The sequence below is a fragment of the Thunnus thynnus genome, chromosome 14 (assembly GCF_963924715.1).
Source record: "Thunnus thynnus chromosome 14, fThuThy2.1, whole genome shotgun sequence".
Classification (NCBI taxonomy): Eukaryota; Metazoa; Chordata; class Actinopteri; order Scombriformes; family Scombridae; genus Thunnus; species Thunnus thynnus.
In genome coordinates this window covers 12,581,514-12,599,162 of record NC_089530.1, presented here as the reverse complement: position 1 = coordinate 12,599,162, position 17,649 = coordinate 12,581,514, and the positions used below count along the sequence as shown (strand labels likewise).

At 37.0% G+C, this 17,649-nt stretch overlaps 1 protein-coding gene across 1 annotated transcript in view; it reads right to left on the bottom strand.

Moving 5' to 3' along the window:
- Positions 1 to 334: 334 nt before the first annotated feature.
- Positions 335 to 17,649, bottom strand: part of lmbrd1 (LMBR1 domain containing 1) — a 68,079-nt gene continuing 50,764 nt past the window's right edge. Inside the window, exons 12-16 of the mRNA XM_067609891.1 lie at positions 16,968 to 17,072; positions 16,728 to 16,877; positions 15,600 to 15,681; positions 2,301 to 2,392; positions 335 to 1,859 (exon numbers count right to left, since the gene is read on the bottom strand). Coding sequence (XP_067465992.1) covers positions 1,749 to 1,859; positions 2,301 to 2,392; positions 15,600 to 15,681; positions 16,728 to 16,877; positions 16,968 to 17,072 — 540 coding nt within the window. The 3' untranslated portion in view covers positions 335 to 1,748. The remainder of the gene's footprint in view (positions 1,860 to 2,300; positions 2,393 to 15,599; positions 15,682 to 16,727; positions 16,878 to 16,967; positions 17,073 to 17,649) is intronic.

Sequence of the window (17,649 nt, the reverse complement as noted above, 5' to 3'; positions counted from 1 at the left end):
TTCTAAAGCTAGCCAACTTTAACTATTCACTAATGTAATAGCACATCAACATAGTTATTTGATATGAACACAAAATAACCACCAACATCCCTTTAAATAACTCTAACATAGATTGCAAAATTCAACACACAACTATCATGCTAAAATACTAATAGAATAGCAACCCTGCAGTTATGGCTCTTTTTCTACTTAAGCTGCAGGTTTGTAGCATGGCAACGTCATGTTGTGGGGAGGAGAGATTTCACAATGCAGAATTTGCAATGAATACTGAATAAAAAAAGAAAGGTTGAAAATGTTTCAAAATAGAAAAAAAATATTATTGTCTAGACCGATGTGGAGTGTATTTGAAGTGGTTTTATTTCTTTAAATACAGGTATAATTTAATATTGACACAACATCCATTACAGCATCTTTTTAACCAATCACAGCTGAAAACTATGTGTGATGCTGCTTCTGTGTTCATCATCATCATCATCATCATCATCATCTATCCGCACCCCTGTTTGCTTTGGCTTCCAGCAGCTGGCTCCCTCAATTCTAACTGAGGGTTACCAGACTAATATCTCAAAGCAAAAACAGATTCAGACTGGTTTCTGTGAGGTTAATTTAGGGTTGCAAATACAGTAATGTGTGCCCATCATAGTAATATGCATTCATGAGGCACTAACATTTAACTTCCAAATTAAACGTGTCATTCATATTCATATTGCCTATCAATTTATTAATTTATCTGTGAATCAACATTTTGTATTCACTTTGACACTAAATGTACCAAAAAGAAATTAAATACGGAAAAAAAGCTGTTAATAGTTGCAAGCCTGCTGTTGATAAACTCAAGAAACGCAAAGTACTCCTTAATTAAAAGAAAATTACATCCATTTTTTGATTAATTCAATTTTTCTTTTTTTTTCTCCACATGTTCTTCCAACACAGAGAGCAAAAAGCTGTTGAACCCATTTAATTAAAAACCAAGAGTTAATGAAACCTTGAAAACACAATATCTGCAAATGGTCCTTTACATTTCACACACACAGTGCAGGTATGCAAGTTTAGTAAAATTGGCTTACATACTGTAATGGTCTGTAAAGTAGTCTGCAAATAACTAAATGAAGAGAAAAAAAGCAGTAAATCCACTCACACTATGATTAACCTCAGACAATGACAAGTAAAATAAACTTTGACAATGTTACTGCTGTCAACACTAAGGAATCTTTTTTTTTTTACCAGTTAGCTTTTAAGAAAACAAACTGGGAGACAAGTTTATGTAATATCAACTGCAATCACATTAAGGATTTTATCTTAAAATGTATATTAAAGCCAACTATTGATATTGTCATACAGTAGCAATTTTAATGGTCTAGAAAGTGCTTAAATAATGTAAAAAAGAAAGTTTTTGTCTAAAGTCTGTCTCCACATAAAGCTTAGACATAAAGTTTTGGAGCAGAGTCTGTCTGTCTCTGCTGCTGCAATAAGTATGTGTCCTCCAGTAGAAAAATGACCAATTTGTGTCAATAACATTGACTGAGAAAGACACAACAATCAGTCTAAGCATTCTCATTAAGGGGAGAGACCTGTCAACTCAAAACAAGGCTGGAATCCACAAGACACCACTGCAATAACTCCTTAAAACCAATACATTAAATTGACAAATTAATGACATTCATTTATTTGTTTAAGAAATTGTACTTTCTAGTCCCTTTAAGTTATGGTTGGAATATCTATAAACCCCTCCAGGCGAATACTGATTTTCAGTGCACATATTCATCATCACTTATGTCTGAGTCATCGGCCTCCACCTCTCCTTCAATCACAGATTTCTTCCCTCTGCAGCAGGACACCACCAGACCGATGAGAAAAGCCTAAAAATAATAAGCAAATCACACATTAGGAAATACTTGGTGAGGATCATCTGATTGATATAATGCATCAACAGCATGAGGAGGAAGGCTATTAAACATTTTGCTGAGGAGATTAACTGTGCACAGGCTTAGAAAATAATTTCCTTGTAACCATTTTGTGAGTATAAATTAAATTATGGGCTCCTGCTCTCACACTCTTCCCTGAAGAAAATACTCTTGAACTGCTTTTGAACTAAATTAAATGTGTTATAGATGTTGTTACTGTAATTTATTTATTGTCCAAAAGATAAAAAATAACTCAATTCACTTTTTTTTAATTTATTTTGCCAACATTATCAAAATACAACCTGTATCAGCTCTTTTTCCCCCAAAGTCCTACAGAGAAGATTCTAACTGTTATTCCAGGTGATGATCGCATCTTATTTACATCATTGGACTTACCACAATAAAGGCCCAGTTACCAAAGTAGTAAATAGTGCTGAAGAACCAAAACTTGTGAAGGAAAAGGTATGATCTCGTCACAGTGCACTGGTCTGAAAAGCAAAGAGAAAACACAAAAAAGGCCCTCTTAAATCTTGATATTCTTGCATGCAAGTTAACATAAAATACACATAAAATTAAAGACAAACAACATTCAAAAGCAAAAAATTTCATCAATGTGTTCAACACAAGATGAGGACTTGTTGAACTTGTTTTGAAGCCAAAAGGTGTTTTTTTTATCAAGTATTTGTTTCATGGATGTTTTGTACACAAGTAACGTTCAATTTGGGCATTTCTGCTTTTATTCTGACATCTGTCATTTCTTCAAATTTGAGCCCGACAGATATATCAGTTGGCCGATATTGGCCTATCCAAGATATATCGGTATTGCCCTGTATGTTGTCTGATAGGTGCCGATATATATATTTTTTTAAATTTAAGTATACATATACATATGTACATATATACAGCACTGTGCAAAAGTTTTAGGCACCTTAGATGTTTAGATTCTTATCCATTATGCAATACCATCAGAGAGGTGTCTGATCGGTCCCAAATTTATTCATGACATGACAATGACCCAAAACATACAGCTAGAGTCATAAAGAACTATTTTCAGCAACAAGAAGAATAATGAGTCCTGCAAGAGTTGGTATGGTATGGCCCCAACAGATCCCTGATCTCAACATCATGGAGTGAATCTGGGATTACATGAAGAAGCACCTGAGATGGCCTAAATAATAAATCCACAGAAGAACATTCTTTCACCATGAAAAACTGTGTTAAAGTGTACCAAGGAGAGCTGCTGCTGTTTTAAAGGCAAAGCTGCTCACAGCAAATATTTTGAGAAGCTATTTATTTTGATTTGATTTATTGATTGGGACAGTGTGCAGTTTTAAACATTAAAGATGCACTGCACTGGAGTTAGCTCAAAGCTAATTTGCATCCGTAGTCCCCCACAATCAAAACATACAACAGCACAACAACAAACAGTACAAAGCAAAAAAACAAACAAACAAACAAAAAATTAAAGCTGCAAGCAGCGTTGAACGGGCCCTCGTGCCTCCACGCACGTCGGGCCACGACGCAATCGAAGGGCTTCTGTCACGGGCATGTAGATGTCTTCAGACCAGGGCTGTTTTCAGACAATGCGAGGAGATAAACATCACTTTGTGTCTGATCCAAAAGTGAAGTTACTTTGTTCAGTTTTTTTTTTTCACATTTTTCACAAGCTCATACAGAAACCTTTGAAAGACGTAAGGAAGAGGGGAATATGTTACTCTGATATATTTGCTGGCTTTTTAAAAAAATACTTGTATGTAGTATGTTTATGCTTATTTTCTTGTCTGCTCCAGACCAGCCTCCCAACAGGAGTTGAATCAACCTACTTGCTTGACACACAGGTCTGCATTATGCGTTGTTGAGATTTTGGGGGTAACACACTCCTCTGCGTAGGTTTGCAGAGACATTTATATGTGAGGGAATCATAATTCCAGCTGGAAGACACAGGATTTTTATTTTTATTTATTATAAATTAAAAAAACTTTTACTTTTATTGTATCTTGATGTACTCAATTTACCTTCTTTTACCTCACTGTTTTAATATTTTATTTTTCACTGTTTTAATCTCTTATTTTCACAAAAGCCCTTCTAGGGCATGGTGTTACAAATTAGCATCTGCTATAAACACTATGATACTTACATCTGATAGCTATCTTCAGTTTGTCTATGTACACTGCATCTGTCCCTATCAAATCAACCATAAATAATAAATAAATAATTGAGAAATGTGAGAAGTAACCTCTCTGTGGTGTGGACTATCATCCACAAAAACAGCATGAGTGCAATGAAATGTGACACATCTATCGCTACATGGTGTTTATAATTGCACAAATGTAGCACTTGTTATACATCTGTGTTATAAAGGGGGTCTATACTCACTTAAGAGCCTAAACAGGCTGCTACTACTACATGGAGCAGTGCCTCGGGCAATTTTGTCACTGTAACTAAAAAAGACAACCAATCTTTCGAAAAGAGGAAAACTATGTCACTGTCAATGTGAATATGGCTTAAACAATGAATAAAAGTGGAATGATGTAACATTTAATGGAGCCTTGCATCAAATATATCCAGTATTACACATTGAAAAGGCAAAGGTACATGCAAGAAGACGCCAACAAAGACAGTGAACCATAGGTTATGGGTTATGCATGTAACCCTGAATCTCTGATGCAGTCACGGGAATCCAACTTCATTTGGGACGCTTCCAAGTTCTCCACATTGTTATGTGAAGTGCAAATTTCAATTGATTTTCCACATAAAATTCATGACATACATGCACAACATGACCACTATCACTGAACCCTTCAATAACATCTAAAAATAATCTTTTGTGTATGTTGGGACTCCGCTGCAAACTTTAAAATATGTGGAAGCTATCTAACATCATTCTCTTTTACCATCTAATATTTATCTCAGCACTCCCTGGACTCTTCTCTACTTTGCACTATTTATATCATGTTTACAATTCACTGAAATTGTTTCACAGTCGTTCCTTGTGTATATTCCTGAAGATTGTTGTGTTGTTATCCTGTGTAAGTATATTTAGAGCCACTAAACCAGGGTCAAATTCCTTGTATGTGTAAACATACTTAGCCATTAAAGATGATTCTGATTCTGAGATAGTCAGATGATATTTTGTTGCCATGGACAGCTCCATCAGTATTGACTGAGCACTGTGGTCATGAATATAAACACCCCAAAACCAAAAACTAGAGGCAAGAAACTTACTTACTTACTACTTAAAAAATCCAGTTGCTTTCTTTGCCTGTGGAGCAGCTCTGTGCTTCAAAGCTGGTGACATCATCTTTGAGTCTTAGCGCTCCAGTTTTTGACAGAGCTGATACTGCCATTGATCTGACTGCCAATACTCATTCATGCACATAAAGGGGAATGACTCATCTTAAGAAGTCTCATATTATTCCTGCGGTCTATGCCAGTCAGATCAATAGCAGTATCAGCTCACGTGGAAACGCTTATGATGTCAAATGTGGAAAGTGCCAATGAAACGCGTGCAGTGCCTGGGTCTCCGATTGTTTTTGTGTGAAAACACAGTAAAAAAAAAGGGAAAGGGAAGAAAAAAATGCTTCCCCTCGGAACACATGTATTAACTTTCACCCTGAAGGAATAAAAAGACAAATATTTCGACGTACTCATAATCGGAGTTGTATAATTTTTAACAAGGCAAGAGAGAAAGTCCACATAGCTGGAGTGAAGACGAAACGCACTGTCTGGCTATGTTAGAGAGCCATCTGGAGCATTAACGCTAACCCTGCTGAGCTGCTTCTATCACACTGTTTTTTACACAGCTCTTCACACTGACTTGAACCCCATGAACAGTGCAATCAGACTTATACTGAGCTACATGACACAGACGTCCACTAGAATAACTCAGCGTGGTTTACAATTTATTCATTAGAGCCAATATTTTCAAAAGCTTCCCTCTCTAGAGTGTGGGAATTTGAAAAAAAAGGAAAACCCAGGTGTGTGCTGCTTCATCTATAATAAATATTAGATAGAGTGGACCTTTGGGAGCCTAGAAGGTGTAGCAACCATCAGTTTTTACATCACCAGGATCAACAGATAACAGAAGAAGCAAGTCTATCTTCATTCCCATGACCTCACTATTTTCCTCTACTACCTCAGCCATCTGTAGCTCTCCAGCTGCTCACCTGAATTGCAAAGCTCCGAGTGGGACCTACAGATGGTTCACAACAGTGGTCTGCCTAAATATATTATCATGTACACCGCTGACCCGCTTCACCTTGAAATCATTAGCGTTCTCTGATAAGAGCATGGGGCAGTGTGTGAGTGCAGGTAATTTCACCTTGACTCATGATACCCGGGTGAGTGCTGCTCTGTGTAGCATAATGCATTATGTATAACTTTCATCTCTGCTTTCAAACACAAACACAAATGCATGCTTAAAATGCTGCATGCACGCACGCACACGCACACATACACACATTGCGTTCTTTGTAAAAGCCTCTCTATCAACGAGCATCGTGTGCCTACACTGTACGCTTCTACTCTCGCTCTCGCTTAAAAGCAATAGAGCACTTTCATTCCAATGTCCTTTGAGGATGCTGATGTTCCTTCAACAGAACTATTTTAAAATCTCTAGCTTCTCATATTAGTGTTGTCGATGAATGTTCACCAAAAGCATCTATTCTCTGTGTGAAAACTTTGTTTTTCCACTTTCAGAAAAAAAATCCATTTGAGCTCTAGACCTCCAGATGCAGACACCGACAACAACATGTGAAGTAACCTAAATAACCTAACTTACCTTGATGTAACCTAAACCACTGTCTACACCAGCAAGAAGCCAAGAAAAATGTGGTTATTTAAAACCTGGGTCTTGTTTCGTATTTTTGTTGGTTATGATAAAATTGCTTTACTCACCAAGTAACTTTTGAGATCTGGGAATGTAGCTACATCTCTGTAACTGAGTCCAGTAATACAATCACACAAGTTATTACTGTAACAACCCCCTAATTTAAGCACATTATCTTAACTATTTGTAAAATGAAAACAAAAGTAAGAGTTACATTTTCTTATTCAAAAATGTATGAGGGGGTGACCCAAAAGGCACTGCAACTCTTAAAAATGAGCTCCTATGCTGGCAGCTTATGGTAATTCACAGAACATTATGAGGTTCTACTTGGCCTTACCTGGTCAATGGAAACAATACAACTGCCCTTGAATTATTTTCTGACCACCTTTTGGGCAGCACAACAAGCTATAAACATAAAATTGGAGTCGAGTTTTAGGCAGTCTTATGAATGTAACTGCAATATTCCTTTTAGCTGTAGTTTGGTTTCCGAGAACGCCTGAGGGAAATTTCTGGCTCTTTAGAGGCTAAATGCTGCACTATGTTCACCTGCTAGTCTGTCTACATATTGGTGCTGGGCAGGTAGTGTACAGTGGGCTTATCAGAGCTGCCTGCTGCTGTTGGAAACAGGGGTTGATGACAGTGAACCAAAACAGTAAAGTTTTGGGACATTAAACCAAAACAATGAGATGAAAGACACTATAAAGCTCTGTAGAGGTGAGGGGAACTGCAGAATCAGGTGATAGGTCTCTGAGTTAGCAACACCTTTCACAAAGTTATTTGATATAGATTACAAGATGGACACTTTTCTTCCAGGAGAATAACTTTTGATTGCAGCCTGTTGTCAAAAGAAAAACAACAGTATAGGTCTAAAATTCAGGCTGGCAAAAACGACCTATAGTTATGCATCTAGCAGCTGTAGTAATTATGGCCCAGGGACATGACTCAATTAGGATGACGTCAATATAAGGTGACTTGATAAGATGATTTTTCCCTCATTAGGAGGAGGCGGGTTGAGTGGATGGCCAGATAGTAGGATGGCAAAATGTGGACTTTGCTGCAAAAGACCACTGTTCACTTCCCGTTCCCAACCCCAAGTGTTTACTTGGGGTTGGGGTGGTGTTTACTGTTGCCATGATGACGAAGGTTGCGTAACTTTAAGGAAGTATGAAACCATGTTTTAAGTAGTCATTTTAACCCAAACCATGATTGTTCCCTAACCCTAACTGAGTGGTTTTTGTGCCTAAACCTAACCAGACCTTAACCACAGCGTTGTCACACCATAAATCATAATTATTTTTTAACAGTGATTTGTAACGTAATATTATGGTCCTATGGGTCATTCTGGAGTGTATTACTATGGCTGCTAGATGGTGTAAACATAACTATAGGTCGTCTTTTGCTGACTGAATTTTAGACCTATACTCTTGTTTAATTATGAAGATGTGTTGTTTGACTGACATATTCCATTGTAATGCAAATTGATGATAATCCCCTTGATGCAAAGAAAATTACTATTAATTTGTGTTTGGGTTGATGGAGTCTCTTGTTGAAAATTGCTTGGGCACCTGACATCTCAGAGGCAACTTAACATAAAATTATGACCATCTTCCCCCTGAAGCTCTTAAAAACAATGCTGTGGAAACTGGCAAGTTGCTAGGAAACAGACAGCAGTCCATCGTGAGGAAACTCTCCTCTGTACTGGAAGTTTTTTCACTTAGATTCAAGAATAATGTGATATGCTGTCTTCCAAGGTAAAAACTTCAGCTTATGGTTAAAATTCAGCTAACACTACAAGCAAAACATTTATACAGAATGAGGCAGGCATAAGGGGCCTCATACAATACTTATAATTTTGTCACCCATAGTGTTGACCTTACTGATGAAAAAGAACAAGAAATTATCAGCAGAAAACCTAGAGCAATGACCCAGAGGGCAGTTATTAGTAAATTGAGCTCCCGTATCAAAACCAAAACCTAGGGGTTATATTTATTCATATTAAGTGAGAAATAAACATTCCTTTTTGCAAAAGGTGTTTTTGAGCACCCTAATTAAATTATATTTTTGTTGACATGTTTAAGTTCCATTATAAAGCTGTATGTATGACTTTATTTAGTTTAGATTTAATCAAGACAATCTTTTGGTTTGGGGAATAAATGGAGTCAGGTGTGCTAAAGTCATTGGTTGGATTGTCAAGGGATCTATGTCACCAATAATGGGGATTGCTAATGTGATGATGGAGGCGTTAACATGATGGCAATAAACAACAATGGAGACAGTTAATTTCTTGGATGAGGGAGCAGTCATTAGAGATGGACATGAAGACAGATAAATGTGTGATGGCAGGGATCATTATCAAATAAAATCAAACGCATCAATGAGAGGGGGGGCTATATAAAGGGGTCTGACTGATTATATACATTATTGAGGTCTTTAATGATTAGACAATTGTCCAAAAACAACAAAAAAGAAAAAAAAAAGAACTGAAAATGTGAGCTTATTCAGCTTCCATGAAGCACATCAGGTACAGTACGACTACATAAAAAAACACTCACATCTACACTGACAAGAGCAGAGTGTAGATGTAGATGGACTTAGATGCAAGTCAGTGTCTCAGTGTCTATGATCAAAGCAACTCCCCCTCCAGTAACAGCAGCATGAGCATCACGGTGGTAAGAATAATTTGATAGAGCAGCTTCATCTAATGCTGAGAATTCCTCAGGTTTCAACTGGGCTTCACGGAGCCATAAAAAATTTAAATTATGTTCATTAATAAAATCATTTATGAACAGAACTTTAAAATAAAGTGATTGAATATACTAAAATCAAACTTGGAAAGATTTAGTACTCTAAGAGTTCAAGTTTGTGTCAATGGCTTAAGAGAAAATGAGTATCCTATAAAATTAAATGGACTGGCTGTGAGAGAAGTAGGGTGGGGGTCCTGGAGCCCAACAGTGATGGGGAACTGGGATACAGAGAGGCTTATTGGTAGCAGCAGAGGCATAGACGTAAAAGCCACCTAATGCAGTGTCCGTCAAGCAAACACAAGTGTTAGGATAGTCAATTACAAATGTCATGGTCTATTGTGTTGAAGGCTATACATAGGCATACAGGAATAAGATCAAAGTTTTCCCCCATCAGCTGCTAAAATGAGGAAAAAAGAAAAGAAAAAAAGTATGTATCTCTTATGTCCAGACATAAGAGATTCTGATTGTAAAACACCTCTAAACACCTGCGTTAAATCACATACTAAGGAAGACTTCGGGGTTCAGGTTGTCTGAGGCCATGGTAACTAACTCCTGATGATTAATTTCCATTATGGTGATTAAATGAGTAATGGCCCGGTTTTGACCTTAGAGAAGATAATGGAGAGCTTGGCACTAAGCACCTGCTCACCAAGATAGTTAGTGTCATCACACCACTGTGACCAACTGGCCAATCAGTCACCAGCTTGACTTCTACCCTCTTTTGCCTTAACTGGCTGCTGACCCAGTGTCATACCAGGAGTCATTACAAAATTATGTCTTTCCAGAGCCTGTTGTAGGGTCAATGCCATTTCTACCAAAGTGTATTTGCATTCTTGTTCTTTACATCCAAAGAAAGGGAGCCTGAAACTAGGAAATAGGCAAATGTAAATTCATATCCATGTTTGTGAATGTCTTGGTCATACTGCTGTAGAATTGTTATTCCTCCCAGGAAAAATGCTACAAAGAATACTATTTCTATGTTTACAAATCATATCAATATACAGTAGCACACTGCCAGATTCAAAGATGTGGCTCTGGATTTGAAAAAAAAAAAAAAAAATTCTAGAGCTTCCTAGATTGCATCCAATATTCGAATAACAAAATATAGACCTAGTCAACATTATGTAACAGATGGGTTAGGGTAGAGTTTATAGGATGTGAATATGAGAATGTGTGCAGTATCAGTATATGTGCATCCTGTACGCATTCTCAAATTTACTATATTTTATTTATGAATTATTAAATGTGCAACCAGTAGTGTAAAATCACAAAAATGTCATCACAAAACATTTTCCAATTTATTATCAGCAGACCACCAGCAGATAATAAAGAAATACAGAGCAGATAATAATAGATAAGCAGATAATAATACAAAATAGGGCTATTATGTTCAGAGTGACACTCTAGCAAACAACACAAATTATATTGACGTACATTTAGATCATCTGGTTTGTTGACTAATTGGCATGGAGACACTTTCCTCCTCACCTATCCCTTTCCCCTACCTTTTTGTTGCTACAGACATTGTAGAAAAAACAACATATACCTAGTAGTGATGAAGCACTCTCTCCATTTGGAAAAGGCTGCTTTGTGTAAATTAAGTGAAAGAGAATTGCAGTCTTTCACCACACAAATGAAATCTTTCACCTGTTACTGTCTACAGTGTATCAGTCGATAAGCTCCTGATGTATTCACTCTCAGTCGCATGTGTTGTCTCTGCTTGATACTTCCTCCTCCTCATGGCAGGTGGTACAACGGCTGTTATGAAAGCAGGAGCCATTTCCAATATGACCAAAACAGGATCAGTTTTCATACGCTAGTCAAAAGACTGAGTAGAAATACTGCTGGCCATTGTCCTACTAACTTTCTGGCACAGTGACTCCTTTAATATAACAGCACTGGAGAATGCCAAAAATGTGTGTAGATGAACTGATCCCACGCTCATTTGACATGTGTTCTCAGTGATTAACACTAGAAACCCTGATTTCTGCTCTTACCAGCTGAGGGTCCTGCGGTGCCAGGAACACACCCGGCTCTTCTGCTGCTATCTACATCTTTACTTCCAGTGAGATACAACTAACAGGCTCAAATATACAACATGATGTCGTATTTCAGAATCACGGCTAGATGTGTTTGGGTTATTTGTAATTGTCATGGGAAAGGAAACAAATTAGTGTTAAAACAAACAACTGCACAAAGACGATCCAATTAATTGCCACAATTTTCTCTGTATAGTCATGTAAACAGGAATGTTATGAGGACTTGTCAGTTTATACAATTAAGTTGGCAGTTGTGGCATTATTGTCATGTGCTAACCGCATTAATTGAATGCAACCTTATTAACCACGTAGGGAAATGTAACTAACTACCAAAATAATGCAATGTGCCTATTTGTGTTTGTATTTTATTTTAGTTCAAATCTAAATTAGTATTTTTAATTGAAACTATTATTTCTGCACAGGTGACTATTTGTGAAGTATTGTTTTTTGGTATGAAACTGGTTGTGATTATGTATGGGGAAAAGGGTTTTAAGAACAAAAGATACATTCCTGCTTAAACGGGACAAATCTACTCTTAGCAGCATATTAATTATGGCATTCATATTTAGAATATACAGTATTCTTCTATACTGTATATTCCATACTCTGCACCTCCAAGTCTCTCATAGGAGAAGCAGTTCTAGACACTCCTCTCCACGAAGACTTTGTAAATACACTGATTTTATGATGATGATTTAATTGGTCATGGTATTCTGCCTAATCATACCAGTTTCTAAATATACTTAAGCTGAGCGGGGGGCCTCTGGCCACGAAAATAGCAACCAATGACCAGTGACTGCCTTTTGTGCAAGGTGCCATGAAAATAGGGCCAAAATGCTGTACCTCTTTCAAAAGTCAGACATTAGTCCATTAGCACCTCTATGTTGTATAAACATAGAATTATGGTTCTTCGGGCTGCACATTGATGATACAAAGAGGCACTGCTCAGAGACATTAATGTGATGCTTTCTTTTATACTTATATGTAGCATGTTTAAGTTTGTTTTCATCTCCGCTTGATTTAGCTTGTAGTCAAGCCATCCCTATTTAGATGAGCGTGGTCACACTCAGGTCACCATATCTGTCAAAGTGTGTGCCATTCATTTCATGAACGAGACTGGTTCCAGATTCTGCTATGATCTGAGCAACAAAGGCACATTTTCCAGTTCTTTATTTGGACAGAAATGACAAAACTACATAGGCCCTATACGGCCCTGGTCTTTCACAAAGTACACAGTCAGTATCTTTACAATAAATATTCTTACAGAAATAATGTGCTGATTCATTAAGCATTGGTAAGCATTCAATAAAATTACATCATTGCCACTGCTATTTATTATTGCTATTTATTGCAGATGTGTTTATATTCCAAGTGGGAGACTATGTTTTTACTAATCAAAACTTAGTAATAAAAGATAATACTTATTTTATCATTTTTCAGCTTCTGATGTCATCAAATTTCTTCACATGTAAAAGATTAAATCATTAAAAGACTGAAGTTCAGTTGAACTGGAGGGTGTGTGATCCAACGTGTATGTCTAAAACTGAAACTTCAATGAGACACACATACAGTGTTGTCAAACATAAGGAATGCGGCAATATCTTCACACATCTACTGCCTACTGCATGACACATTTTCCTATACTATACTTGCTATATAATTAATACAACAACAAGCAGCTGCAACATCTTTGAAGTACCAGCGGGTCAACGTCAACTTTGTAGTTTATTCAAAGCAGCTTGATCAGCTAATTTAATTGGGCAAGGCCTATTTTCTTCAATGTGGAACAAAACTGTTTAGCCTACCCACGAGTAGGAAAGAAGCTAAATGTGTGTGAATACACATCAGATTATTGTAAACAAATAAAATCATGCCTCTCATCTCTGCAGTTACTCAACTACCTCTCCTTTATCTTTCTATTTTCTGCCTGTCTCCCTCTATTGCAATGGATTTTCAGTACTGTTGGATAAAGTGAAAATTATTCATGAAAAACAACTCAATAATGGCTATCTAACATCTTTGCTTTATTCCGGCATACTGTACACCTCATTGTCATTCAAAACTTTTCTGCCACAATAGCTCCAGACTCACATACTGCTTTAATGGCAATGGGAGGCACTGTAGGGAACTTCTTCACAGGAACTGACACACTGTGGGGAACTCTTCAGAAAATATGGTCTTAACGTGGAACCAAAAGACACAATAAATAATATAATGGACAATACACTTACAGACATAAATAAAGCTCCTCCTCAAGTAACATATACTGTATAACAAGGCTACTTTCTCATTTTCAGGGTGAATCACCTTTGATTTTGGATTTTTTTTTGTGATAATCATTCACAGGTCAGCCTAGCCTGCAGTATTTAGTATTTATCGATTTGAGAGCCTTCAAGAGATAAAAAACAACTCGGTGCAGCAGAGACAAAACGTATAGCTACAAAAAAAAAAAAAAAAAACTGTTATCATGGTCACAGGTTGTCATTTGTCACTGATTGGTTGCCAAATGTCAAGAAGGTGGATCGATATCTAATATGAGCCAGTCAGAGGGCAGAAAGAGAGAAAGAGTAGAGGAAGAAGAGAGGTGCCGTGCTGTGGATAGCAAGGAACTCTTTTGTTGTGACTGTGATGAACAATGAATCATAACCGTCATCGATGACATATTTTGGTTAAGTTTCTGTCTGCAGCTATTTGTTAACTTAAATGAACAGAAAGCAATGGCAATCTCTGAGCAGTCAATATTCGGTTGGTGGCACAAGAAGAGGACTGGGCCGGACTGACCACACGGCGAATGAGAGTGGCGCTGCAGGAGACTAGTGCAGGGACTGTGGGAAGTGTGATGTTTGTTTGTGGCTTGTTAGAGGCCAGTTTGTGCAGTGTGATGTTGTACGACTGTAATCAACCAAACTAAAACAAAAAATATCAAAAGAATAAAATAGTTTACAAATGACCATAACTGTGATATATGCATCTGCATATAATTAATTCAACAAAGCAATCATTTAAGACAGACACAGTAAAATTTAGGAGGACATATATAATATAGGAAATATTGATATGCTTGATATTTAATTGACTAAAAAAATTAACCACTTCTACTTAACTGTTTTCACATGATCTTTGCTCTATTTTTATTACATACTTGACATTTCAACCCATAAGCAATCCTTTGTTATTCGAATTGCAGTCTAATTCTGTGTTTTCTGGAGCGGACTGTTTATGGTTCAATGCTTTGATTCATTTACATAAAATAATAAAAATAAAAAAAAGAAATCATTATCCAGTGCACTTACAGACCCCCACTAAAAAAATTAAACATGCACAAGAGCCCAGCTTTTCTTCAGGATAAAATTGGGTTTACTGCATCTAAAAATCACTCTGAATGTATATGTGGTCACATTGGGATGAAACAAAACTCTAAGATGTGACATATATAGTAGAGGATGAAGTGTGTTTATTTTCATCTTTGTTTCCTTTCATCCTTAGGATTTACAGTTAACATTAGCTGGAGTGCAGTTTTAGTGATTCTCCGACATCTACTTAAGAATCCATTTTCATGACTGCGCAGTTTGATCCAGTAGATATTACAGACGGATGGATAGACAGACACATTTTGCTTCATATTTCAAGATACGTCCTCTATCTCTAAAACTATCTCTGGCTTCTTAACCAAATATAATAATTGCATCATGTCCGCTCCACCACCGAGAAGAGCTTGACTTGAGCATTAGGCAAATTAATAAATGATTGTGATAAAGCTCAGTCCTATTATGTACATTCACACATTTGTGTTTTCATGGCTGATTTACTATAATAAGCGTTGGCATGGAGACAGCACAGGGCCACGTACTGCATTAGTAAATATTTGTCTGTTTGTTATTCCGTCTAATGAATAATGAATGGTGATAAAGATTACTGAACAGTGTTCTACACGAAATGGCTTGGTTGTACACTGTCCTTTCTCTCTTCTTGTATAGACCTGACTTGTGAAGAATAAATATTTGATGATGTGTTGTAAGTTATTCCAACATCTCACAATTCCACCAATACTACTTTACTGTGCTAGCAGAGATGACAGACTTACCCTCAGGTGCGTCAGCATCACAGATCTTTGTGATGCCAACAGTGGTATTCCCAGATGTAGGACCTGCTGAGGGCATCTGACTCTGACCAAAAAACACAAGAGGCATGTATCCATTTAGCAAAGAAACACTACAAACTACTCCAGGATGTACAAATTGATTTAGGTTTTCAAAGGAACATAAATGCATAATCTCTGGAAATCTATAATACTAGAAAAATGCCCAATAGCAACAGCCTTTTACTCATAAAGTATGAGACAAACTTACATCTTACAAAGTATCAGAAAAATCTCCAAGCAGTTTTGATTCCAGATGATGTTATCAATTTTGCAATGGATACATTAAATAAATAAACATTATTCACATCCTACCAGGGCAATAAATCATAGACAAACAACAGGTAAGTAGAATGTGTCATTTTTTGTTTTTGTTTTTTGAATGTCATTTTCAAGGATTACTTTCACTTAAAAGAAGTTCATTGATTACTAAAGTAACCAGAGGGCTCAAGTTTGAGGTATTTACTGTGCACCATTCTGAATATCTGCTACATATACACTACTTTGTATATGTCTAAGCTGGTATAAATGACACTGTGAAACAATGTATTCAAATATTGCAGGTGAAAAGACAGCAGCAGTTACTGTAAGAACTGTTCACCCTGTGAGTCATATGGAGCTGGTTTTTAAAAAGGTTCTTTTCTCTCTTTTAAAAAGAGGTTGTTTCAGCAAAACAACACCGTGGTGCATTTTAATTATGTTTTTTAAAAAGATTTTTTGAGACGAAGTATAGACACAAGGGTGCATCTAAAACACATGCACACACCCACACGCAGCGAGAGAAAGAGCAGCAGAGCTACATCAGATCAGGGTTGACTGTCAAACAACAGATCCACACAGTAGTAGCCACGTAGTCTAATATAGATAGACAGAATCAAAAAAGAACAAGAGTCTAAAGGCCCCACTATCAGCCCATAGAGACCATACTGCTGCCTACACCCAGCTGGACCAAAGTAGTCTGAAACCACTGATTGACCAACACTGACATCATTAGAGCCTCATCCTCAGAGCTCGATCTCAAAAGCAAGACTAAAACCTAGAAATATACAGAGATATACATACATTTGTCCTCACCTGTACAAGATATTTCTGGCTGCCATACATGACATATTGTGGGGCAAGGCTGTAGATCATGTAGCTGGTATGAAGGACAATCAAGAGAAGAATCATACAGAGGAAGAGAAGAGCCTGGGGGCGGGTTCTTTTAGGTCTTATTTTATACAGCTGCAAAGAAAAACAATGTTTATGTTAATGTAATAGTGCATTTGTACCTGCAAAGTTTTGAAGATAGCATAGAAGCGGGGCCTTGCTTACCCTTATCCAGAAGAACCAGATGCCTATATGGCGAATACCGGCCATGGATGTGAGTACAAAGTACACTGTGATGACTGTGATCAGGATATAATCCAAAGGAAAAACCTGTGGATACCATGAACAGGAGGTCAGCTACATCTTTCACAAGCACAATTCATTATAGCTTTCTGAGGTAAAACATTAAAGCTGGTTGCCTCTCAAGGATGCAAGGAGATATTAATGAGTAATAACCATCAATACCACATGGTCCAGCCCAATAAAGCACATCTGAGCTGGTCACTGTGCAGTGCATTCAGACAATTTGGAATATCAACAGCTGTATTCCTATCATTTACTCTAAGTACGGGCCCAAAATATAACTATAGTCAGTAAAAGGACCATTTACAGATGAAGTCTAGACATAAAAGCACAATGCAAGTAACATAAATATCTATCGATTATGTTCTATATTCTGAAATGTTCTGATTTAACTTTAAATCTGATTCTTATATAGTATCCCGTTTTTGGTATGGTGCACTTAATTCCTTAAATACCAAGGTCATACTTCTAAACACTGGCCTTAGACATTTAATCAATGCCACTATCTATGAAGCAATTCTTTAATGGTCTGAGCTGTCAGTCATTTTTTTTCTCTAAATTCTGCTGTAGAATACTAAGTTCAACAGAAGATGTTCTGTTGAGT